The following is a 27,368-nucleotide window of genomic DNA, read 5'->3' as shown; positions in this document are numbered from 1 at the left end:
ATGGAGCCAGACCTGAGATGTGTGCAGCCCCTTCTGTTCCTTGTGCTCAACATGTTGCGTGTGGATTCCATGCAAACAGGTAGGTCCCTCCTGTCCCCAACTCGCCTGCCTTTTGTATCCAGACCTCACTCTTAAACCAATCCCCCTTCCTGCATTTCTTCCCCGTTGTCTTCACTTTCACCGTTTCCTTTGTCTTCATCTTGTTGCAATATCCCTTAATACCGTATTCCAGTCTCGTTCCATCATTTTAACGTCCAGCTTTGTCCCACTTTGTTTCTGGATTTGCATCTTAGCGCCTTGTCCCTGATCCGAAACACATCACTCCCATTCCTGCGCGAAAAACAATTGTCTTTATAAAGATCTGTTCAGTTTTTTAAAAAGTATTTTCTCTTCCTCGTCCGATTGAGGGGTATTTTGCTCAATATACTTTTGGTGTATAATAAAATGCGATAGATTACTGAGCTGGAAAATATATAAACTTCTGCCCGGGATGTGCACACCAGAATGGAAACTCCCCAATATTTCTGTCGTTCCCCTCTCTGAACTTATGCAGTTATACTATCACTTTCTATTCACTTTCCATGTTTGTGGAATATAAATTGAGTCAGGTCCTTATCTGGAGATAGGGACCATGTTCATGACACCCACCCCTTGCTCGCCCCTCATCCCTATTCCCACTAAACTGATGACCACCCAACTTCCTTTCCTGGCTCCCATGTTAGCCGACATTGTTAACAGTTCTCTCTCCTCAGGTACTGTCCCCCTCTCCCTCAAACCTGCCGTCATCACCCCTCTCTTCAAATAAAATCACCCTTGATCGCTCTGTCCTTGCAAACTATCACCCCATCTCCAACCTCCCTTTCCTCTCCACGGTCCTTAAATGTGCTGTCTCCCAAATCCATGCCCATCTTTTCGGGAATTCCATGTTTGAAGTTATTAATCAAGTTTCCGCCCCTGTCACTGTACTGAAGCAGATTACATCCTATGTGACTGTGACCATGGATAAACTATCCCTCCTCGTCCATCACGATCTGTCTGCAGCCTTTGACATGGTTGAAAACAAGGATGAGAATATTAAAATCGAGGCGTTGCTTAACCGGGAGTCAATGTAGGTCAGCGAGCACAGGGGTGATGGGTGAACGGGACTTGGTGCGAGTTAGGACACGAGATGAAATGCCAGCCACGAGTGCATTGGAATAGTTAAGTCGAGAGGTAACAAAGGCAGGGATAAGGGTTTCAGCAGCAGATGAGCTGGGGCAGAACATAAGAACAGAAGAAATAAGAGCAGGGGTGGGCTATTTAGCCCCTCGAGCCTGCTCTGCCTTTTAATAAGATCATGGCTGATCTAACCATGGATTCAGCTCCACTTCCCTGCCAGCTCCCCATAACCCTTGACTCCCATATCGCTTAAAAATCTATCTCCGCCTTAAATATATTCAATGACCCAGCCTCCACAACTCTCTGGGGCAGAGAATTCCACAGATTTACAACCCTCTGAGAGAAGAAATTCCTCCTCAACTCAGTTTTAAATGGGTGGCCCCTTATTCTGAGACTATGCCCCCTCATTCTAATTTCCCCTATGAATGGAAATATCCTTACTGCATTCACCTTGTCCTCTTATTCACCTCTTATGTTACGATAAGATCACCTCTCATTCTTCTGAACTCCAATGAGTATAGGCCCAACCTACTCAACCTATCTTCATAAGTCAACCCCCTCATCTCCGGAATCAACCTAGTGAACCTTCTCTGAACTGCCTCGAATGTAACTATATCCTTCCTTAAATACAGAGACCAAAACTGTACGCAGTACTCCAGATGTGGCCTCACCAATACCCTGTTCAGTTGTAGCAGGACTTCTCTGCTTTTATACTCTATCCCCCTTGCAATAAAGGCCAACATTCCATTTGCCTTCCTGATCACTTGCTGCACCTGCATACTCACTTTTTGTCTTTAATGCACAAGGACCCCCAGGTCCCTCTGTATTGTAACACTTTGCAATTTTTCTCCATTTAAAAAATAATTTTCTTTTCTATTCTTTCTGCCAAAATGGATAACCTCACATTTTTCCCCCATTTTACTCCAACTGCCAACTTTTTCTCCACTCACTTATCCTGTCTATATCCCTTTGCAGATTTTTTGTGTTCTCCTCACAATTTGCTTTCCCACCCAATTTTATATCATCAGCAAACTTGGCTACATTACACTCAGTCCCTTCATCCAAGTCATTAATGTAGATTGTAAATAGTTGAGGCCCCAGCACCGATCCCTGCAGCACCCCACTAGTTACTGTTTGCCAACCGAAAAATGACCCATTTATCCCAACTCTCTGTTTTCTGTTAGTTAGCCAATCCTCTATCCATGCTAATATATTACCCCCAACCCCATGAGCTTTTATCTTGTGCAGTAACCTTTTATATGGCACCTTATTGAATACCTTCTGGAAATCCAAATACACCACATCCACTGGTTCCCCCTTATCCACCCTGCTCGTTGCATGCTCAAAGAGGCAGGGGCAGAGTCGGGTCATATTCTGCAGGTGGAAATAGGTGGTCTTAGTGATGGCATGGCTATGTGGTCGGAAGCTCACCTCAGGGACGAATACGACACCAAGGTTGCAAACAGTCTGGTTGAACCTCAGAGAGTTGCGAGGAAGAGGGATGGAGTCGCTGGCTAGGGAATGGTGGATCAAACAACCCTAGCTTCGCCAGTCTTTCTGCATAACACCAGTCCCTCAACCCTGGTAGCATTCTAGGAAATCTCTTCTGTGCACCCTCTCCAAGGCCTTAACATCCTTCCTGGTGTGGAGCCCAGAATTGAACGGCATACTATAGCAGAGACCTAATCATTGCTTTGTGAAGGTTTAGCATAATTTTTGTACTCGATGTCTCTATTAATAAAACAAAGGATCCCATATGATTTTAAAAGTTTTTTAACTTGTCCTGCCTCCTTCAAAGATTTGTGTACGTACACCCCCAGGTCCTTCTGCTCCTGCATCCCCTTTAAAATCGTACCCTTTAGTTTATACTGCCTCACCTCATTCTTCATAGCAAAATGTATCACTTCACACTGCTCTGCATTAAGTTCCATCTGCCACATGTCTACCCATTCCACCAGCCTGTCTATGTCCCCCTGAAATCTGTTATTATTCTCCTCTCTGTTTACGACATTTCTGAGTTTTGTGTCATCTGTAACCTTTGAACTTATATCCTGTATACCCAAGTCCAGGTCACGAATAATCAAAAAGAGCAGTGATCCTAATACCAGCCCCTGGGGGGCACCACTTTATACCTCCCTCCTGACTGAAAAACTATTGGTCACCACAACTCTGCTTTCTGTTCCTTAGCTAATTTTATATCCACAGTGCCACATGTTCTTTTAATGCCATGGGCTTTAATTTTGCCAACAAGTCTATTATGTGGCACTTTATCAAATGCATCTTGAAAGTCCATATGCACAGCATCAACTGCACTAACTTCATCAACTCCCTCCATTACTTCATCAAAGAACTCGATCAAGTTAGTCAAACATGATTTTCCTGTAAGAAATCCAGACTGAGTTTTCATTTATTAGCCTACACTTTTCCAAGTGCCAATTAATTTAGTCCTGGACAATTGTCTCTAAAATTTGCCCACCACTGACATCAGGCTGTCTGGCCTGCAGTTGCCGGGTTTATTACTCTCCCCTTTTTTAACAGGGAAGGATCATTTACAATCCTCTAGTCCTCTGCATCACCCCCATATCTAAGGAGGATTGGAAGATTGTGGCCAAAGCCTCGGCAATTTCCACCCTTACTTCCCTCAACAACCTAGAATGCATCCCATCCGGACCAGGTGACTTTTCTACTTTGAGTACTGCCAACCTTTTCTTGTACCTCTTCCTTATCTATTTTTATCCTATCCAATATCGCTACCACCTCCTTCTTTACTGCTACATTGGCAGAATCCTCTTCTCTAGTGAAGACCAATGCAAAGTACTCATTTAGTACCTCACCCATACCCTCTGTCTCCACAAGAAGATCTCAGTTTGTGTCCCTAATTGGCCCCACCCTTCCTTTGACTACCTTTTTAGTGCAGTATCAAACAGAGTTCCAGGAATGGTCTGGCTACTTTATAAACTGAAATCAAGTTAGTTCCAGTGTTGTGAGAGTGTGAGGGCTCAATGCCCCACTCTCAAACTATTTAAACATTTCCCAGTGGTGAGTGAGACTCTCTCAATACATGCATAAAGCTCTCTCAAGGCACTGCAAATACAGATGTGTAGCCATGTCTACAGTATAACTCCCGTGCTGCCATGTAGCAAACACTGGCTGCAGCCTCCGGCTTCAGACTGGTAGTGCAGTATAACTACCGCCTTAGTCTATCTCATATCTGTAGGACAGGTATTGGAGCTGAGTTCTTGGAGCAAACCTTTTCACATTATCGTTTGCTACTTTATGGAATTTTTACTGTGGTACACTCGCTATAATTCATGTGTACTTATCTCCCAAGTACCACGTTGTATGGAGGATGTGGCAAAATTAGTGTGGCAAACAAAGGCTTCCAGTATCAATAACTATTTCAAGATAATGTTTTCAAATGCAATTATCAAAGCTGAATGCAAACAGGCTCAGAGAAACCTCCAACAATGGACTTGGGGGATGAACAAATCAAATCAGTTTTAAACATTCTTCTGACTGTCCTAACCAGACTTCCCTGGAAACCTCACTAATAAATGCTGAGACGCACAATCAATCTGTGTGTTCTCCATGTCACCCTCGGGCTGTGTGATGTGAGGGAGAGGACAATGATAGATCTGAGCCCTGGCAGCTCTTTCATTCGGATCGCTGTAGAACCCTAATAAAGATCCCACTTTATGACTTTACTGCTTTATGCCCCATAGAATACAAGTTACAGCAGATTGCTCTCATTGTTAAAGAAAATAACTTCAATTTACAGCAATTCCAATAAAAGTTATTCCTATAAATTGAGGTAATTTATGAGAATTCCAAGGAGTGTTTTCAGACATCCATTTCCTTACAATCAGGACACTCTTTATTTCCATTTTTCATCTCTTTATTCTTATGCTTTTGCACTTTGTTAATGTTGAACAATTATATCTAAAGGCAGACTACATAATGGTCAATAATTTAAAATATTCACAAGGGCCAAATATCATGCTTCAGGGACCACAGTGCTGGGATATAAAATATTTTCCCAGTTTTGTGCTTCACGAAGGACTGTATTCCAGTTCCATGACAACTATTACACGGGTCAGATCAGCGCAGAGTAACTTCTGTACCAAAACTCTTAACGTCATACAGTACAAGCATTCTTTTTACATTCAGGAAGAAAAAACACCCTCTCTGAAATACCATAAACTCTTACATCAGCTACATTGCTCAATAAAAGACAAACCATATAAAATATCATGATCTCACATTACATTCGCTTTATTTTGCTAATCGTAGATGGATGGAGTCAACTGTACCTGGATAAAATGTTTTCAAAAAGTGTTTTGTTTGATTAGATTTGCTCAAATGTTGAGTGGCCAGTACATACAATCAGTAATACAACTGTGTTTTCTATTGCTCCAAGTCAGTCTGGTGGATTTCTGTGAACAGACCATCAGGGCTGATGGAATCATTATCAACTCCCACCAAGAATCTCAGAAGTACTATTTTGTCACAGTCGGGACTGACTGTGGGTTTACAATGCAGGCGGCTTCCCCCAAGGACAAAGTTCAGTTCAAGTTTAGATTCTTCTTGGTGTACAGCCTGCTGAGAGAGTCTTCTATCCTTCAGCCCACCACTGCGTCTCATCTCCCGCAGCGCAATGCGACAGGACCTCTGTCCCTACTGAACACCACGAGACCTGGGCAAAGAGCAGGTGTGTCACCACTAGGGGAGGAGACTATTGACACATGCAATGCTGGATCGTACGTACAGTTTTATGACGGGAAGGATAGAAATTCACCACCTATTGGCTCCCTGTTATGTGGCAAGGCTATCCCCAGGCCAGTCTTATCAACGGGGAACTATCTTTCTCTGCGACTGGTCACCAGAGGTCAACAACCCAGGGTGGACTTTGTTGGAGATTTCACATCCTTTAGACCAGGTAGGAGATACATTTTGTTAATTAGGTAAAGAAAATACGGTCATACTTCAAATTATGATTGGGTTGAGGGAATACTATTATCATCATCATCATCATAGGCAGTCCCTCGGAATCGAGGAAGGCTTGCTTCCACTCTAAAAATGAGTCCTTAGGTACCACCATTAAAAATCAGAGTTAGTATTGGCATCGTTCTGTTCATTTCTATTAATTTCAAATAAGTGCGGATTTCATCAATATTGTTTTGAAGGAATTCCGGAGCCCAACAATGATTGGCCTGATTGAACATTATTAGAGATACAGTCTAAGGCCAGGAGGGATCACCTGTGCTTGTTAATTCAGGTGCCTTACACTGTTAGTCAGACTCGATGGGGTTCATTTTGACTTTGTGCGATATTGTAAAATGGATGATACTGTATTTGCCGCCCGTTATACATCTCTCCCGAGCTTGGTTTCCATTGAAGTCGATGGAAAAGTGTGACAATTACTCTTAACAATATCAGCTGATGAACTCTTAACACAATCTTATGACGTTTCTCTCTGCTATTCTAATGGCGCATTAACTCATTTAAAATAAATCTCTGCTAAAAATAGCAGATGAAGAGAGGTCACAAGTGTGCTAAGCATTTGTCTATTAGGAGGTTTCAGAGGGTTGTGCCCTGAAAGACATCAGTGAACCAGTTGGGTTTTTACAACAACCTGGCAACTTCGTTGGGCATTTCTTTCGTCAAATCACAGAAATGACCAGAATTCGATTCCACAATTTACCACGGTGGGATCTGAACTCTCAGTCACTTGATTTCTAATCCAATACCATAGCCACTACACCCAACTGGGCCAACTGACTGTTGGCAAGCTTAAATATTATGTTTCATTTTATAAATGCTGGATGGTATTGATGGCTGTGATGGTTCTTATTTACAAATAAATACAAACATAAAGTACAAGATTTAAAGAATCAGAAGGTAGGGCATTCATTAAATAAATACAAATACATAAATCATAATTAAGTAAATAAATAAATAGACAAGATTAAATATATAATTAATAATTAAATATTAACAATTTGAACAAATAATGAATTAATTAAATACAAAAATACTTAAAGAGTGAGAAATGTGTAGCATTCATTCCCCAGAATGTTATTGGCCCGGATGTTGCTGGAGTGGGGCATCTCATGGCGTGCCCTGTTAGATAGACATGTTCGTGCATGTTTAAGTTTAAAAATGTTGCCCAAAATGTTGCTGGAAGTGCGAGCTGAACAGGACACTGGGGTCCTTGGTCAACAATTGGAGCAACAGTCTATCTCCTTAACCAATGAGACTGAAGGACTGAGACACAAACAGCGGAAGGACTGAGAAGGAGTGTGAATTAGAGTTTGTGAATTCAATGTCAAATCAGGTTCAGAAAGGGAAATAAAGAAAGGGGAAGATAGATTGGCTTGAGAGAAAAATGAGACAGAGAAGAAAAGTAAGGAAAAAAATGTAAAATTTGCCATTTAAAAAATCTCCTAAAACAATTCATAACCTGAAGGAATGAGATTCCATATTTTTAATTGTTCACTTTCTAGGCAAGAGAGATTGATTGGCAGTCATTAACAATGATCACGTCATTTAAAGGGTACTTTTGCTATTAATTACTAGAGTTAACTTTATGTTGTGAGTTTAACGGGCAATTAATGTTCACATGTAGCAACTTCATGAAAATAATGGGGTGGTTGAGGGCGAGATGCTGTTTTCATGAAGAATTCGCAATTCACGGGGTATCTCTTCCTCGCTACATGTTATTGGACGATTCAGACAGCGTTATTTTTTCAGCAAGTCTGGCCCATAATATTTAAACATATTCCTAATGTTTTGACACTTTCCGTGAAGCTTGTATATCACCCTGGATTTTAGAAATTCTGTGATTTTAAGTACAATGATATAAACCAGGCCTTTCAATAACTTATTGCAGGCACTTTTGTAATTGTGACTTCAAGCCCCTGAATTCGCACCCCTATGGGCACATACAAGGTGCGCACGCGCCTGTAGGGGCCCCACAAGGTTTAGGCACGCACTGCGCATGTGCCTAAACCCGGAACTTGCGATCTGTCACGAATCTGCTTGACAAATGGCGCATATCTGGAAGTTAAAGGTCTCCGCGGGCGGAGAGTTGGGCTATTTGCCAAACTTCTGTCCAGTGAATGCCCGTGAAATTCTTACGACTGATAAAAGCAGGAATAAGGTTTGCTTTTATCAGCATAAAACTTTTAAAGGACAGAAAAATATTTTTTTTCAATAATTTAAACATTTAAAATCATGTTCAATAAGGCAAGTTTAGTTTTAGACTTATTAAAATGTGTACATTTGTCCCAAAAAATATATTTTTAAATAATTAAATAATTTTCCATTTTGATTAATTTTAAATATGTGATGTTTTTAAAAATTTATTTTAAGTGTTTGTGTGTTTTGGGGTATTCCCATTCATACTTATGGCGATTCTGTACATACGGAACCCAACATTAGTGTGAATGGGAATACCCCTACTTTGATTGGCTGGGCCGGCCCACATGGTCCCAGGGACGTGTACAAAATGGCTACATCCCTAAGATACATCCCTTAGCGTAGGGGCCCAGGGCCGTAAGTCTCCGATCCTCCCGGACCACCATGTAGATTTGTAGAACTTTTTCAGGTCGGAGGCATTCGCCTCCATTTCAGAACGGAGGCATCCGGAAGCCTCCGATGGCAATTTCTGGGCCAAAGTATCACTTTACCGATCTGTACAACTGATAGTCACTGAAGCATTCAGCTCCTCTTCAAACCTAGAATGGTATCGGCTATGTTCAATTGTGTAGAGGAAATGGTTATTTTCCACGAGTTGGATGAATATATATTAATTATTTTTACAAATGGGTACAGGCTGGATGTGGCTGGGATGGGCTGGATGAGGATGGGAATGGGATTGGGATGGGGATGGGGATGGGGTTGGGATGGGGTTGGGATGGGAATGGGATAAGGATGGGATTGGGATGGGGATGGGAAGGGATGGGATGGGAATGGGATAAGGATGTGGCTGGGATGAGGATGGGGATGGGGATGGGATGGGATTGGGATGGGGTTGGGATGGGAATGGGATAAGGATGGGGATGGGATGAGGATGGGGTTGGGATGAGGATGGGAATGGGATTGGGATGGGATGGGGTTGGGATGAGGATGGGATTGGGATGGGATTGGGATGGGGATGGGGATGGGGTTGGGATGGGAATGGGATAAGGATGGGGTTGGGATGAGAATGGGAATGGGATGGGGATGGGAAGGGATGGGGTTGGGATGGGAATGGGATAAGGATGGGATTGGGATGGGGATGGGGTTGGGATGGGAATGGGATAAGGATGGGGTTGGGATGAGGATGGGAATGGGATTGGGATGGGGATGGGAAGGGATGGGATGGGACGGGTATGTATTGGATAATTCAGGCAGACAGTTGCAGGCACTGATCCAGCATTAACAGAGTACAGGTGATGTGGAGTTACTGCCCAAAATCTCCACGCCTATGTCCAAATACTAACATGTTTAGCCTTCTATTCAGTTCTCCAAGATCAGTTTTATTCTATTGTGCAATGCAGCCCGTGTAAAGTTTTTTCTGCATTGCTAGACTATCTGCATGTAAAATCACACGCTAATTTGCACCCCGTTCCGCGCCTTGGCAGGACGGTAAATGGTGTTTCTGGGCGTCCAGGATTTAGCGCCCGGCCGGAAGTTTCGGCAATGGTTTTGCGGCGGCGCAATCGCCGTGCAAGGCTCGCTAGCGCCCAGGGTGGAACTTTCGGGCATTACGCCTGATTTAGCGTTCCCAGGGTGCAGCAGGCGCTATTGGCGCCATGTTCAAAGGGAGACTGGAGGATCTTATATCGCACTTGTCAGTGACCACCACGGTTGCGCGCGGAATGCTGCGTGAGTATACAGTTTAAAGCGACACTTTTCTATGAATTAACCCTTTGTTTTCATGGTCAGTAAGAGAGCTCAATGGGGGTAATGCTAGTTCGGTAGCCAATCGTGCTGGTTGCTATTGGCAGGTGGCTTCAAGCTGGAAGAAGGCTTATTGTCCATGGTGGGCAACGGGATCGAAGAGGTCACAGACGTTTGGGGAGGAGGCCTTACTCCCCACGGGTTTACAGGGAACATCGCTCATACCTCCACATCTCTGATGCGCAGTGTGTTCAAAGGCTGCGCTTCAGAAAAGAAGTGCTGACAGAGATTTGCCAGCTCCTACAGGCAGACATACAGCCTACCAGCACCAACAGGACTGCGCTGCCCGTCGAGGTGAAGGTCACTGTGGCGATGGCCTTCTATGCCTCCGGCTCCTTCCAGGCAGCAGCAGGAGACACATGCAGCATCTTGCAGCACACTGCACATTGCTGCATTCGCCAGGTGACAAGGGCTCGGTACGCCACAGAATGGACTTCAGATAGTTCTCAATGAGCAGGGACAGCCAGAATGAGAGGACTCTAGGGTTTAGACAATTTGCAGGCTTCCCCAAGGTTCAGGGTGCCATTGACTGCACACATTTTGCTGAACGAGCACCATCACACAACGCAGAGGTCTTCCAAAACAGAAAGGGTACCACTTCCTAAACGTTCATCTGGTCTGCAACCACACACAGCACATCCTCACAGTCAATGCCCGCTATCCAGGGAGCACACATGATGCTTTCATCTTATAGAAACATAGAAACATAGAAAATAGGTGCAGGAGTAGGCCATTCGGCCCTTCTAGCCTGCACCGCCATTCAATGAGTTCATGGCTGAACATTCAACTTCAGTACCCCATTCCTGCTTTCTTGCCATACCCCTTGATCCCCCTAGTAGTAAGGACCTCATCTAACTCCTTTTTGAATATATTTAGTGAATTGGCCTCAACAACTTTCTGTGGTAGAGAATTCCACAGGTTCACCACTCTCTGGGTGAAGAAGTTCCTCCGCATCTCGGTCCTAAATGGCTTACCCCTTATCCTTAGACTGTGACCTCTGGTTCTGGACTTCCCCAACATTGGGAACATTCTTCCTGCATCTAACCTGTCTAACCCCGTCAGAATTTTAAATGTTTCTATGAGGTCCCCTCTCATTCTTCTGAACTCCAGTGAATACAAGCCCAGTTGATCCAGTCTTTCTTGATAGGTCAGTCCCGCCATCCCGGGAATCAGTCTGGTGAACCTTCGCTGCACTCCCTCAATAGCAAGAATGTCCTTCCTCAGGTTAGGAGACCAAAACTGTACACAATACTCCAGGTGTGGCCTCACCAATGCCCTGTACAACTGTAGCAACACCTCCCTGCCCCTGTACTCAAATCCCCTTGCTATGAAGGCCAACATGCCATTTGCTTTCTTAACCGCCTGCTGCACCTGCATGCCAACCTTCAATGACTGATGTACCATGACACCCAGGTCTCTTTGCACCTCCCCTTTTCCTAATCTGTCACCATTCAGATAATAGTCTGTCTCTCTGTTTTTACCACCAAAGTGGATAACCTCACATTTATCCACATTATACTTCATCTGCCATGCATTTGCCCACTCACCTAACCTATCCAAGTCGCTCTGCAGCCTCACAGCATCCTCCTCGCAGCTCACACTGCCACCCAACTTAGTGTCATCCGCAAATTTGGAGATACTACATTTAATCCCCTCATCTAAATCATTAATGTACAGTGTAAACAGCTGGGGCCCCAGCACAGAACCTTGCGGTACCCCACTAGTCACTGCCTGCCATTCTGAAAAGTACCCATTTTTACTGCTACTCTTTGCTTCCTGTCTGACAACCAGTTCTCAATCCATGTCAGTACACTACCCCCAATCCCATGTGCTCTAACTTTGCACATCAATCTCTTGTGTGAGAGCAGTGTCTCACGTATGTTTCAGCAACAAAGACAAGGTCAGAGCTGGCTGATCGGAGACAAAGGATACGGCCTGGCTACATGGCTCATGATGCCCCTCCGGAACCCTGCCATAGAAGCCAAGCAGCGCTATAATGACAGCCATGCATCCACCCGCAACATCATTGAACAGGCAATGGGTGTGCTGAAGCAGTGCTCCCGATGCCTGCTCCGCTCTGGAGGCAGCCTCCAATACTCCCCACAACAGGTCTCCGAGCTCATTGTCGTGTGCTGCAGGCTACACAACTTGGCCATTATGAGGGGCCAGGCATTGACAATGGGGATTGCAGGACCACCTCAGGAGGAGGAGGAGGAGGAGGAGCCTGGCGATGAACCCATAGCGCAACCACCACGACCACAGGGGAGGCAGCGTGGAAATGTGGCTGCTGCAAGAGCCTTACATCATCAGCTCATCATTGAGCGGTTTGCTTGACCGGGGAATGGGAGGTTTGAACATTGCTCGCCAATCTATGCCACCATGCTGGCTATTCTACAACTGATTGTGCAAATGAGACACAAGTCAGCAATGTCAAAGATCAAACAACAATTTTTACCGACATTGAACAGTCTCACCATCCCGCGCCCCCCCACAAAACTCGCAATCATATAATGATTAAACACTTATGGACACATAACTGATCATTGCAATCAACAACATCTAGTAACAAAAAACTGCATCCTGCAGTGCACAACATGTAAGGGAAAAAAGACTGCTTCTTGCAGTGCACAACATTTAAAAGCTCTATGATCTGTTGCTAGCACTTAGTGGGTGTTGGACACACTCTCCCCCACCCCGTCTTCCCTTCAACCCCCTCCAATGCCCGCTGCTCCTCCTCAATGAGGCCTCAGGGCATACAGCAAGGCTGCTAGAGGGCTGCTGTTGGTGAGGCCAGTGGAGACCACGCCTGAGGATGCACTGGATCAGCTGCTAGCCTGGAAGGCCCAGCTTTCGACTGGAGCACCACTTCCTCAGCGCTAGCAGTCACAGGTGGATGGGGTGTCAACCGTCTATGGTGTATGGTTAGCGAGTGAGTGGTGGGATCCGGAATGGTGTCATCCTGAGGAATTACACCACCTCCCATTTCCCTGGAGCCACTCACTCTCCGACGGGGCTGGGCCTTAGCAACCGGAGCGCGGTATCTCCCCACACCGTGCTGGCCTGCTTTGGCACCGTCACTTCCCTGTGGGGACTGTGGGGAATGCAGAGAGTATGGGCAGACATGGACTGCATCACTTGCACAATTCAGGCAAGGTTTGTGCCTGTGATGCGCCCGAGTCTGCAGTATGATCAATGGCAGTGCCACACTCTCAGAACGCCACTGTCGCTGCTCGAGGCCACCAGCCTCTGTGTGTGGGTGATGGTGGCATCGCTGCACTCCCGACTCGCAGTGACACTCTGCGACCCTACCTCCACAACAGTCGCAGTGAGCGTGTCGACGCTCGCGGGGATCCGTCCCAATGCATCAATGATCTCACGGTGCATCGCTGTGGTTTCCCTGGACATTTCACAACCAGGTCCAGTTCCACATCTGCCTGTCTGAGCAGAGTGACTTTGCCGACTCACCCTATGGAGAGCTGGCCTGTGAGATTCCACCCCGGCCCTGTGTCGCTGTACACCACTGGGGCCAGGAGCCCCCGATTCCTCAAAGCCCGGGAAATCCGCCTCATCGCCAGAAGTACTTAATCCCGAGGGGCAGCTGCTGGTCTCGGATGGTCCACCGGATCAGTGCCCTCCTTTGTATCATCGTTGGACACACGGCCTGAAGTGAAGGCCTCCCTCGAGAGAAGCTGCGCCTCTGGTTGGTCATCTGAAAGTCGAAAAAATCAGACAAGTGGTTAGCGGCAGAGGAGGGGCAGGGTGGTATGAAGAAGGTGGCCACCGTTACTCCATTATATCTCGCCGTGCAGTGGGTTCAGCCGCGCGATCCATTTACATACCCTCACTACCCGAAGGGGGCTCAGCATCGCCCCCGGCAACCGTCCGACCTGGGACTCCGATGAGGGCAGAGACCCCCTCCTCTACGCCGGTCGGAGGTAATGTTTAAGGTGGACCCCCGCCTGTCCGCTCCCTCCGGTTGTGGGGGTGCTCTGACTGCAAAGAGAAAAATAGGATGGGTTCACAAAGGGTCCCCCTGTTGCTGTGCCACATTTGCCTACCACAGTGGAATAGGTGATACTGTGTGAATGTTCTAGGTCCTCCATTCAATCTGTTTCGTTCTTGCATCTGCTTCGTCAGTAGGTATTGGTTAGAGGCTTCTAACATGGGGGATGTAAGTGATCTTTGAGAAAGTGATAGGAGCAGTTGGAGTGTCTTCCGAGGGACGATCTTAATGATACAAATTATGTGCATAGACCATTAAAAGCCATTGCTTGCTGATGTAGCCTTCATATTTGTTATGCATTGTGAAGTGTTGAGATGGACCAGATAAATGAAAGACTTCACATAGTGTGTGGGATTAATGTTACAAGTCAGGGAGGCGTGCATGGATGCACACACAGCAGGGAGTCTGGCTCCCCCTATAAGATGAGGCCCAACTGTCCACCGTGCTCAGTAATACCTCACTAGCCCCCAGCTGAAGCGACTGGCACACTGCCTTCCTTCCTGCTCCTCCATCTCAGCAGAAGTGGCACACCCTGCATTTGTGTTTGCGTCTGGAAAAGAAACCAAGAGGGAAAAATAAAATACAATGCGCAAGTGCAAAATGGCCACATCCTTCACCGCTAAAAGTTTTGGCTCTGGCGCATATAGTCTGCCGTGCAACGCCGGACCTAATGCCAACGCTCCTTCACATCACGTTTTACCCGAAAATTAATGACAAGGGTGCAAACTATTGCGCACCGCCACGATTTGTGCCCCGAAATGCTAAAAGCCAAATATTCAGCCCCACTTCTCCATTTAATGTCCTCAAAGACTCCCCTTATCATGTATTTTCCAAGCAACGATGCTCCAACAAATAGTATGCGAGCATGATGCTAATGTCTGAATAAATAGCTGATTAAACGCAACAGATGAGGCCAAAGAGAAATTCTACTCCAGCCTCGAACAATCTCTGTCCCGCATACCCTATGGACGACAAACTGATCCTCCTCAGCGACTTCAGACCTCTGGGGATGCGAGATCGGCAGAAAACCAACTCCAGCGGTACCCTGCTCCTGAAAAATGCCTAGAACACGACCTTTTCATCACCAACACTTTGTTCCGCCAGAGGAACAAGTACAAGGCATCGTGGCAACACCCTCGCTCCAAGCACTGGCACCAGCTCGACTATGTCATCGTCCATGTGTGGGACTGCAAGGACATGAGCATTACCCACGCCATGACAGGAGCTGATGATTGCTGGATGGACCACTGCCTAATCCGATCCATCATTAATATCAATTTAGCCCCAAGCAGCGACGGCAACAGAAACAATGCCACAGAAAAATCAATGCCGGGTCACTCAAAAACCCAGCTAAGAGAGCCCTATACAGCCAGCGCCTCACTGCTCAGTGCCAACCTGGCGACCCTCGATGACCCCGAGACGCAGACTGCCCACAGTGCCTGGTCTACCCTCCAGGCCACCATAACCAGCACCTGCGAAAAGATGCTCGGTCACTCAACCAGGAAACACCAGGACTGGTTTGACGAGAACGACCAGGAGATCCAGGAGCTAAAAAGCTGCAAGGCATTTCTGAACTTAAAGCAGCAACCTAATTCTGGAGCAGCAAAGCAGCTCTACAGGCGACTGAAAGGCGAGGACCAACAAAAAACCCGCAACCTAAAGAATAGATGGTGGGTGGAGAAAGCACAGGAAATGACGTACGAGGATTCTTCCTCGCAGTAAGTCCTCCTACGGCCCAGGCACCCAAGGCCCCACCCCACTGCTGGGGAGACACTCATTAACACCGAGGCAGTCAGTGCTCGCTGGAAGGAGCACTTCGAAGATCTCCTTAACCGAGACTCTGACCTCGATGTGAGTGTCCTCGACTCCATCCCACAGCATGCTACCCACCACCATCTCAGCAAAGCCTCAGCCCTGCACAAGGTAGAAAAGGCCATCCGTCAGCTCAAGAATAACAAGGCATCAGGAGCAGATGGAATCCCCACTGAGGCACTAAAGTATGGCGGAGAGGCATAATTGGCACGAATGCATGACCTCATCTTTCTTATTTGGAAGGAGGAGAGCATGCCGGGAGATCTCAGAGATGCCGTAATCGTGACCATCTTCAAAAAAGGGGACAAGTCTGACTGCGGCAACTACAGGGGAATCTCCCTGTTATCAGCCACTGGGAAAGTCATCGCAAAAATCTTCCTCAATTGTTGATTTCTGGATTCTTTTACCTCAATCTGGTTCAGCAAAATTACTGAAACGAATACCGTTTGTGCTTTAAACAAAGCAAGCTTTTATTTAAAAAGCAAATCCCGATCGGGGACCTTGTCAGACAGAAGGAATGCAACTCTGATAGAACGCACCCACTTCCTACGGACAAAGTGACGTTACATTGTAAAGGGACGACGGTTATACATTTTCGGCAAAAGATAACAAGATAGGGCTAGAGTGACATCCTAGTTCAGCCTATCTCTTTTGATCCCTCTTTCCCTTTGTCCACTCATAAGCCGACCTAAGTATGGTCTGATTTTAAACAAAGACCTTCTGTTAATGTTTCAGGTTAATAACATGATTTAATAAGACCTTGAGGTTTTTCTGCAAGCTGTGGGTTTTGTTTCAATATGTGTTAGTGTTGTAACATTTCGCAGTCTCTGAGATGTCATGGCTATTCCTCCATGAATTCTTTGTTAGCTTATACTGTCCCTATATAATTCCCACGTTCTCAACTTCTCGACTTTATACATTTTTAAACATTCACATTCCCCCCTTTTATCATTCCATGATAACACTTAGGATCATTCTAGGAATATCGCATTCATCCGTTCACACTCTATTTCCTGAATCATATTGTTGTTAGTGTCGAGTAGTTCCTTAGTTCGTTGGATCATAACTCGGGAGCCCTTGACCACAAGAGGGTTTGCTAACCTTGCCATCATTACTTTACAACAAAGGTTAAGGCAACCAACAATCAAACAACAGGTAATTATTACTACGATGAGAATAATTGCCCCATGCATTAGATAGGATCTCCCAAGATCCATCTGATAGCCAATCAAACCAGCTAGATCCTTCTGCTGGTGTGGATAACTTCTTCACCTCCCTTCTTGTGATCAGCGAGATTGGTTATGTTTTCTGAACTATCAGGAATGTAAGGATCTGAATGTTACACTATCAGGGCACACGTTCCCCCTTTCTCAGCTAACAGGTAATCGAGGGCCATTCGGTTTTGTAATGCTACGGTCCTTATTGCTACCATTTCAGCTGTGATGCCCTCCAGAGCTTCAGCAGTATTGTTAGCTATCTGTTCCAATTGGTCAGGGCTATGAATGGGGGTTCCTTTTCATGGTTGTAGGTTGGTTGGTACCATCCCTGGAATGTCTGACTAATGGGATCTCCAGCACTCTCGCACTTGGTGACCTCCCCGTGGTCGTTCATGTGGTAACGGTATGATACTCCTCCTGATCTCCGTGATCCCTCTTTTGACCCGCCTTTCCTCTCTCGTATTTGTATTGGCCCCCCCTCCTTTCGTGATAGTTTGGCTCTGAATCCATCTGACAGTCTCAGTTAGGGTTAGTGGAACGGGGCGCAAAGGAATTCCCCCTTTGGAATGTATAGGGTTATGTGAACACACCCAACATCTAGAAACGTTCCCATTTTGCGCATAAACATAAGACATGTACAAAAAGGTGTTTACATGGAGCTCTCGTCTCTGATTCCCCTCCCATGCGCCGAAACTGTCATATATCAACACTATTATACAGACTGTGACATACAGACACAGTTTCATCTTATGGCTCAGGATTCAGATAAATAGTCCAATTATTTTGCTGATTAAAAGAGTTCAGTTTTCCCGTCTCTCTTCTCAGGTCACCGTCGGTGTAGCTGGCTGTCTATCACTACGGGTAAAAGTTCAAACTGGTCCACATTCCAATTAGGATGCCAACGGCCTTGTTCAGCTACGGAGAAGAGGAAGTCTGGAACAGAAACAGGAGTTAGAATAACCAGTAAAATAGGTTCGTTAGAGGGTGGTGAGCTTGCAGTGGTGCAGGTGAACCCAGGCACTTTTCCCCTCAACCTTGGCTGCAGTGGGGGTAGTGAGTAACACCTGAAAAGGCCCCTCCCATTGTGGCTCTAATCCCTTCCGAATCCATACTTCCCTGGTGCCACGAGGGACAATTCGGGTAAAACTGGGAAGTCGAGGTGAGCATCTTGAACCTGGTTGTGAGCTAGTCGCAGAGCCTGAGTCAGAGAAAGAACATAGGTGGTCATCAGTCGAGCTGAGATCTCATATCTAGGAACAATTTCCCTCATTAACACCTTAACAACAGTTTGAGCCTTATTGTCCAGGGTAGGGTAGGCTTCAATCCATCTGCTAAACACATCTATTGTTACTAACACATATTTGTAACACTGAACTTTTTGCAACTCAATGTAGTCCAACTGAAATGTCTCAAAGGGACCTTCGATTAGGGGCGTTTTACCCCAATCACAGGGGACTCCCTTCCCTGGATTATGTTGCTGGCAAACCAGGCAACGACTACTGATGTTCTGGGCGAGCGCCTGGAGTCTAGGGTGCCACCAAGTAGCCAAAGTGTATCACTCGTGGTTCTTGCTCCACAATGAGTAGCAAAATGCATACAGTCAATAACCCATAGAGCCAACTCGTCAGACATGCAAGTCTGTTCCGCGGGAGTGGTCCAGAGTTTAGAAACATTGTCATAAGTACATCCATAATATTTCTACAACAGTTTATCTTTTTCAGGAGCGTCCTCCTGTGCTTTTATAACATCTTGGATGGTTGGCATTGGTTTTTCCGAGGCTAACTTATCCTTCGCAGGATTTTTTAGTCTGACTCATCATTTTGGGCACTACCATCTGTTGGTCACGAGAGGCCTGTTTAGCCTCTTTGTCAGCACAGTGGTTCCCTATATCAACCGGGGATTTTCCGGTGGTGTGGGCGGTACATTTAACAACGGCAATGTGCTTGGGGAGCATGAGGGCTTGCAACAAATCAGATACTAGTTGCTTATGGGATATCTCATTCCCCTGTGAGGTTAGGAATCCCCTATTTTTCCATAATTGTCCGAAATCATGGGCCACCCCAAAGGCATACCTAGAGTCGGTATAGATATTGACTTTGAGATCTTTGGCCAAGATACAGGCTCGGGTGAGGGCGAATAGTTCAGCTTGTTGGGCAGAATAGGCGGTTTCAAAAGCGGCAGATTCCAAGACCTGATTCTCCTGGTTTACTATGGCGTATCCTGAGATTCGTGTACCTTCTGGATTAATAGAAGTACTTCCGTCAACATACATAATACAGTCTGGATCTTCCATTGATACATCAACTAAATCTTCCCTGACTGATGTGGCCTCTTGAATTAAAGATAAACAATCATGACTGAGTTCTTCCTCATCTTGGGACGGCTCAGTAAGAAAACAGGCCGGATTAATTGCAGTACAGTGCCGAAAGGTCAGCTTAGGATTGTTTAGTAAGTAGATCTCATATCTGCTTTGCCTGGCCATGGTAAGGTGTTGAGTCTGCAGTTGGCCCAGGAGGGCAGCTACAGAGTGAGAGGTGTTAAGACAACGGTAGCACAGTCTTTCAGAATTGTACAATACAGTTGAAAGGGCCGGTCATAGAGGGGCCGGCCCAAAGCCGGAGCTTGCAGCAGGGCTGTCTTTAGTTCCTTAAAGGCTTGGACGTCTGCGGTTTCTATTTCAAAGCTGCCTTACTTATTTGTATACGGGGTGAGGTGCTTAGTCATCAGGGCAACATTAGGGATCCAGGATCTGCAGTAATTGATCATCCCCAACCACTGTTGCATTTGTTTAGCCGTGCTAGGGACTGGAAACTGGCAAATTGGTTCGACTCGGCTAGCCTCCAAAGCTCGGTGGATACTCGGTATTGCCTGTGATTTCAGTGGGTACTGTCGGATAGAGGGCCAGTCCACATTACCCTGCACTGGGATCTCAATCGGATCAATGGGAGTATAACCTACTTGGGAGGGGTCCTCTGCCCACACATGAGGATCCACATAGTCAGGTATGCCAGAGCCAGTATGATGCTGCAGAGTTGTTAAGACCTTCTCGGGGTCCCCGTGGAATTGGACTGTTCGGCCATGTTTTACAATTTGCACATCCCGGCTGGTAGGGTCAGCCTCATCTATAGCCTGGTGCACCATAACTCCCAAATCTTTAGCGTGGTGGGGAGGTAATACTTCCCGAGTAATATGTGGTGCCACCGTTGGGGGCTGTCCATTTCCACAAAATCTGCCTTCCCTTCCGGTCCAGTCACTCTAGCCCTTAATAGAATTTCCTTCACTTCCCCTTCGTGATCCTGATAAAAGTTCTGCAGGTTCTGATTCTTTCCGCTGGGATCGTATGCTAGGGTCACGTGATAGGGTGCCTGCGGCAGGTCCAGAGACCACCACTGAGGGGTTCGAGTGGTATAATACTGCCGCTTAAGGGTTCCTTGTTTTACAATAATCCCATCATCTCCACACTCCAAATGCAACTGGAATTTGCAGAGGAGGTCTCTAGCCATCAAGTTACAGTCCAGATTGGTTGTGATAACAAATCGATGTTCCACCGATTCTTCCTGGTAACCTATTTTAACCGGTTCTGACACCGGGAATGTAGAGACTTGTCCCAGGAATCCTGACAGTCTCTGTGTTTCAGTGAAGGCGGGGAGTTTAAGCTTTGATTGTACAGAAGACATGAAGGCTCCCGTATCTATCAAGAAGGGTTGCCACTCATTCCGAATTTTTAACAATATCATCGGTTCGTCGTCCGGGGAGGGTCCCTGCACAATCAAGCTGCGTAGTCAATACGAATAATCGGGGGACGATTGGCCAAAGGGGTTGTTCTGGGAGAAGTTAGTGTAAGATCCCCGTCCTCTCCCCCCTTGCCCCCCTCCTCTTCCTTTTTCGTGCTGACGGGAGGGACAACCACCATCCATCTCGTCTTTCCCAGCCCCGACCTCTTCCCATACCAGGCCGGGGACAGTAGGGCGGTCCGTAATTAGCAGGGCCCGGGGCCATTTGGGTGTTTGATATAACCATATCCCTGTTTATCCACCAACCCTGCACGCAATACTGCGGTTCCATCTGGTATCCCCTTGGGTCGGGTTTTGGTCCTTCCACCCGAGGCGGCTCTTCCTTTCTTAGTCACGTATTCAGTCTTGACCCGGGTTGGGGGCGCACCTCCCCCCTCTCTTTTCTTTTCCTGCCAATAATATTTAACCGTCCTTTCCATCTGGGCTTTACTATTATCTGCCCAATTATTTGTCCGGATAGCGTGAGCAACCGAATAGGGCAGGCACTGAAGTAGGATAGCGCAGAATTGAGGAGAATCCTCTCCTGCCCTGAAGGCATTATCTCCTGATTGACTTCCGTATATTTCAATAAATCTTTCCATGAATTCATCGGCAGTTTCTTCTCGTTTGGGTTTAGTTTCTAATACTGCGGCCATACTGATGGGCTTCTGAAGGGTCATGGTGAGAGCATTACAGATAGTGTTTAGGTGATCCTGGACATCGTTAGGGTGAGCAACCACCAATGCATCATGAGTAGCACGTCCTAAGTGAGTTAGAAATCGGGCATGCTCAGTTGGGCTCAGGGTTTGCTTTACCAGGGCCCACAGGTCCCTTGATTCTGCATTATATCCATGCATGTCGAGGTCACTGCGTGAAATCAGAGGCCAGGGTTAAGTTGGGTTTGTAGATCCCTTTCAGCTTATTTATCTTAGCCTTTTAACTCTTCAATTTGTTTTGTTTGAGTATCTATTTCTTTATTGTATCAGGCAAGTATTATTACATAAGCTAGTTCTGTTTTTATTTTTATTCTGACTATCGCACCATTCCTCTGTTAGGTGAGTCTTTTTTCTATTAAGAAATCCAAATTGATAATGTTCAGTATGAAACGGCTGTCAATGGAAAGGGTTAACTCCTTTACAGGTTTGTAAGAAGACCTGATGTCATTACGTGACTTCACGTAACCAGCTGAAAAAAAAATCTTTTCATCAGGAAAGGCAGCATTTGATTAAACTCCAATATTTTTTTAACTTCTTATCCAAGTACTTGCCAAAGATATTTTTTTAATTGATTTAAAACGAGACCACAAATTTTTAATAGCTATTTGTTTACTGAAATTCAATTTCGTCATCAGCCTCGGTCAATGCAAAGCCAACCATTTGACTACGTAGTCTATCGATACCTTTCTCAGAGGTCCCAGTGGAACTCTGAGTACGTTTCTCGTGCGTGCACTCTTTCTTTAAGATGTCTACGGTTTTTAATATGTCCTCCTTCTGTCAATGAAAGCCCTAATTTAATGGAGTTTTTCTGCCAACTCGACAGGAGTGATTTTTTTTTTTAGACTGCAGTGGAATTTTTCTCATAATTTAAAATCTCAGAACATTTTTTTTTCTTTCAGCACCTATTTAGTATGTTACTTCTTTTTTTTGTCTTTTCCATAACTAGAGGAAAGTCTGGCACGTAGGCTGTGGACTGCTTTTCGTTATCTCAATTGTTCCAGCCTCAAGGTCTTGTTATTTAATATAATATATTTTTTTAATCCTTTTGAATCCATCTCAGTTGTTTTGCTGTGCCTTCTCTGAAAGTTTTCTTTCGACAAGTAAGTGAGCATGTCAAATCCTTTTTTAACCACCAGGACCATGTATTTTTTTCTTTTTTTTTACTCAACATACCTATCCTTTGTGAATTTCCTGGCTCCGTAACTTATCATCCGAATATACGTAATTCAATAAGGTTCACACTCTTAAACTTCCCACATACAGGACAACACTACGAAGGGTTAAAAAAACTTTCATTCTGTTTGAAAAAGTGGGTGGAGCTAAAACAAACCACAACTCCCCGGCTTTTTTTTTACACAATCACACAAGCATTTCTCATTTAAAACAGACGTTCCCAAGAGTCTCTTTTCTTTCCTATTAATTTTTGGATCCATGATTGATCATCTATCCCTATCTAGCTCTAACTATCCCTACTTTCCGTGTCGCCGCACGGATCTACTTGGGCCTCGAACCCACACAGACACTGGGCCTTGAACCCAGGCAGGCTCTGGGCCTCGAACCCAGGCAGACTTACCTATTCTAACCTATCTTTCCAAGTCGCCGCTTGGTTTGCGTCACCGCGCAATTCTAACCTATCTTTCCAAGTCGCCGCTTGGTTTGCGTCACCGCGCAATTTCCCTATCTCTATCCCTATTCTAAGTTTGAAAGGTATTCACCAGATTGTCCTGGATCTCGTTCAGACACTACCTGAGAACCAGCGAGTGGCTAAACTTTCCTCAGACTTTTGAAACCGGGGGAAACTGGAGCAGTATTGAAATCATACTCACTCCAGTGGCCACTTTCCCCTCGTCTCGTCTCGTCCAAGGCTAGTCTGGCTCTTAATTCGCAAGTTTTCGGCAGTCGTCCGTTGAGATCCCACTTCTGACACCAAATGTTGATTTGTGGATTCTTTTACCTCAATCTGGTTCAGCAAAATTGCTGAAACGAATACCGTTTGTGCTTTAAACAAAGCAAGCTTTTATTTAAAAAGCAAATCCCGATCGGGGACCTTGTCAGACAGAAGGAATGCAACTCTGATAGAACGCACCCACTTCCTACGGACAAAGTGACGTTACATTGTAAAGGGACGACGGTTATACATTTTCGGCAAAAGATAACAAGATAGGGCTAGAGTGACATTCTAGTCCAGCCTATCTCTTTTGATCCCTCTTTCCCTTTGTCCACTCATAAGCCGACCTAAGTATGGTCTGATTTTAAACAAAGACCTTCTGTTAATGTTTCAGGTTAATAACATGATTTAATAAGACCTTGAGGTTTTTCTGCAAGCTGTGGGTTTTGTTTCAATATGTGTTAGTGTTGTAACATTTCGCAGTCTCGAGTCTGAGATGTCATGGCTATTCCTCCATGAATTCTTTGTTAGCTTATACTGTCCCTATACAATTCCCACGTTCTCAACTTCTCGACTTTATACATTTTTAAACATTCACACAACTGTCTTCTCCCAGTGGCTGAAGAGCTCCTGCTGGAGTCACAATGCCGATTCCGTCCACTAAGGGGTACAACAGTCATGATCTTCACACGCGACAACTACAAGAGAAATGCAGGGAACAGTACCAATCCTTGTACATGGCCTTCTTTGACCTCACAAAGGCCTTTGACACTGTCAACCGTGAGGGACTATGGAGCATCCTCCTCCATTTCGGCTGCCCCAAAAAGTTCCACGACGACATGCAAGCCATGATCCTGACCAATCCATGTCCGGACCGGGGGCAAGCAAGGCTGCGCCATCGCACCAACGCTCTTCTCGATCTTCCTTGCTGCAATGCTCCATCTCACTCTCAACAAGCTCCCTGCTGGAGTGGAACTAAACTATAGAACCAATGGGAACCTGTTCAACCTTTGTCGCCTCCAGGCTAGGTCCAAGGTCGTCCCATCCTCTGTCATCAAACTAGAGTACGCAGACGATGCTTGCGTCTGCGCACATTCAGAGGCTGAACTTCAAACCATCGTCAGCATCTTCACCGAGGCATATGAAAGCATGGGCCTTACACTAAACATCCGTAAGACAAAGGTCCTCCAGCAACCTGACCCCGCCTCACAGCACTGCCCCCCCTGTCATCAAAATCCACGATGTGGCCTTGGACAATGTGGACCACTTTCCATATCTCGGGAGCCTACTATTAGCAAGGGCAGATATCGACGATGAGGTTCAACACTGCCTCCAGTGTGCCAGTGCAGCCTTCGGTCACCTGAGGAAGAGAATGTTTGCAGACCAGGACCTCAAATCTGGCATTATCATCATCATAGCCCTCCTATATGGCTCAGAGAAGTACCACCAGCGCTGCCTCCGCAATATCCTGCAAATCCACTGGGAGGATAGATGCACCAATGTTAGCATCCTCGATCAGGCCAACATCCCCAGCATCGAAGTACTGACCACACTCGACCAGCTCCGTTGGGCAGGCCACATCATCTGCATGCCGGATACGAGACTCCCAAAGCAAGCGTTCAACTTAAAACTCCTACACGGCAAGCGAGCCCAGGTGGGCAGAGGGAACATTTCAAGGACACCCTCTAAACCTCCTTGATAAAGTGCAACATCCCCACCCGAACCTTGGAATCCCTGGCCCAAGGCCGCCCAAAGTGGAGTAAGAGCATCCGGGAGGATGCTGAGCACCTCAAGTCTCGTCGCCAAGAGCATGCAGAAAACAAGCGCAGGCAGCGGAAGGAGCATGTGGCTTCCAGTCCTACCCACCCTTTCCTTCAACCACTGTCTGCCCCACCTGTGACAGAGACTGTAATTCCCGTATTGGACTGTTCAGTCACCTGAGAACTCACTTTTGGAGTGGCAGCAAGTTTTCCTCGATTTTGAGGGACTGCCTATGATGATGATGATGCTAATGTCTGATTGAATCGCTCCCTGATTATGAAGAGTCACTATGTGCAGTAGAAACCACATTCACTGAACAATTAAAGAAAAAATCATTTCTGTTACTATACCGAAATTTTACCTCAATCGCAGCACTAAATTATCAATGACTGAATTCATTTTGACTTTGCTAAACTAGATTTGTAAGATATCGGTACATTAGTTAATGTTATCATGTTGTCATGAATTTTATGTAAACACTTAATATTGAACCTGTCAATGTAAACATTAGAATACAAACCCTGTATGTAAACACTTGCCTGTAATAATGTGGTTGTAGGCCTGGGCCAGTAGATTCTGTTGTGGAACAAATTTCTAAAGTCTCCCAACCACAGTCACCATCTTGTTTGTAAATGAAATATATTCATCAACTGATCTTGAGCAATATGACAGGCAATTGACTGGACAGTAAAGACGATATGCTCACTCCAGTACCTTTGCATTGGAAGTAGAGTATCTGAAGCTATCAAATACTTAACATGGGTTTCAAATCTTCAGAATGCAGTGAGGAACCATACTTTCAGTGTCAAAATGGAAAATGCATTCCCATGAGTCTGGTCTGTGGTTCAGAAATTATTGATAACTGTGGGGATGGCTGTGACGTGTCTGGACTCCTTCCAGCAAAATGCAACGGTTAGATCTTGAACAGAGCGCACACAGTGGCATAACTTAGAACTAGAATCATAGAATCACATCGTACGGAAGGACCATTAAATATGGCCCATTTTGCCTGTGCCATATTAAATCTATTGCATTTCAACAATCAGAAACAATTCCAATATAACTCCATACAATCTACCCTTGCTACTTTTTTGGAAATAAGTGTGAGACCAAATGATGCATGGTTTAGCACCAACCTGGATTGACGGGATAACTGTCTGTTGGCTGTATGAGTCAAGTATTAAATTAGTTTGTGGCATATCAACCTGGTTCCTAGTTAGATTGGGCCCACAGCACTAAGCTGCTTGTCTGACACTATTCTCACAGTCCCACTCACAGAGGCTCAGGGTGACTGACTGGTGTGAGTAATAGAACTGTTCATACGTGTGCACTTTGTGAGCTTGGGCCCAAGGCACATTGTTGGGGTTCAAATCTCTTCATTTAACTGTACAATATCTGAGCTGGGAGTGGTTAATGTTGACTCTGGAGATAGGAATTTCTTAAGTTTGCACTCCAGCCTGAGAGCCTTGCCGACTGACAGTTTATATCACAAATGCCCTTAAATACCCTTTAATAGATGGAAATGGCCCGAATTGTCAATATGTACTTCCAGCGAGCAAGGCGAAGACAAACTTAAAAAATTACCTGAGTGCCTGAAATGGGAAAGAAAGCAAAAAAGAAGAAAAAGTATTAATGTTCAGTCTTGAGCAATGAAAGACCCGTGGAGTTTGAAGGCCCAGTTAAATGTCGAGATCGGCCTCAATAGGAGTGATTGGAGCAAGTACTGAAATGTTAATTTTTTAATTGTATTGTATTTTGACTTTAACTTGCTTCATATTAGCTGTTTAGTATTACCCTCTGAGAACAATATGTTCCTCCAACTCAGGCCCCTAATGCATCCCCCCTTCTTTCTCCCCACCATCAGCCATCTAGGCCCGAGGCTCTGGAATGTCCTTTCCACCTCTCCACCTCCTCCTTTAAAATCCTCCTTAAAACCTACCTCTTTTTACCACCTACCTACAAGAAGACATTAATAAACTTGCACAATGGGCATATAATTGGCAAATGAATTTCAACACAGATAAATGTGAGGTATTACAATTTGGTAAGAAAAATAAGGAGGTCACAAATTACTTGGAAAATAAGAATCTAAATGAG

At 45.5% G+C, this 27,368-nt stretch overlaps 1 protein-coding gene across 1 annotated transcript; it reads left to right on the top strand.

Moving 5' to 3' along the window:
• On the top strand, positions 1-26,188 carry ldlrad2 (low density lipoprotein receptor class A domain containing 2). The gene is made up of 5 exons (XM_070860711.1): positions 1-79; positions 5,576-5,765; positions 5,850-6,094; positions 10,402-10,413; positions 26,064-26,188. Exons 1-5 carry the CDS (start codon positions 1-3, stop codon positions 26,186-26,188), a joined length of 651 nt encoding a protein of 216 aa, XP_070716812.1.
• Positions 26,189-27,368: the final 1,180 nt, after the last annotated feature.

This window comes from Pristiophorus japonicus, chromosome 18 (genome assembly GCF_044704955.1).
Source record: "Pristiophorus japonicus isolate sPriJap1 chromosome 18, sPriJap1.hap1, whole genome shotgun sequence".
Lineage (NCBI taxonomy): Eukaryota > Metazoa > Chordata > Chondrichthyes > Pristiophoridae > Pristiophorus > Pristiophorus japonicus.
The sequence above is the reverse complement of the archived record's forward strand: the minus strand, read 5'-3'. Positions and strand labels throughout refer to the sequence as shown.

Excerpts from the sequence above, each read along its gene's own strand:
- ldlrad2 (XM_070860711.1), top strand. The coding sequence starts at position 1 with ATGGAGCCAGACCTGAGATGTGTGCAGCCCCTTCTGTTCCTTGTGCTC. Across the intron at positions 80-5,575 it reads TGTGGATTCCATGCAAACAG|TCAGTCTGGTGGATTTCTGT; the intron begins GTAGGTCCCTCC and ends TATTGCTCCAAG. Across the intron at positions 5,766-5,849 it reads GTGTACAGCCTGCTGAGAGA|ACCTGGGCAAAGAGCAGGTG; the intron begins GTCTTCTATCCT and ends GAACACCACGAG.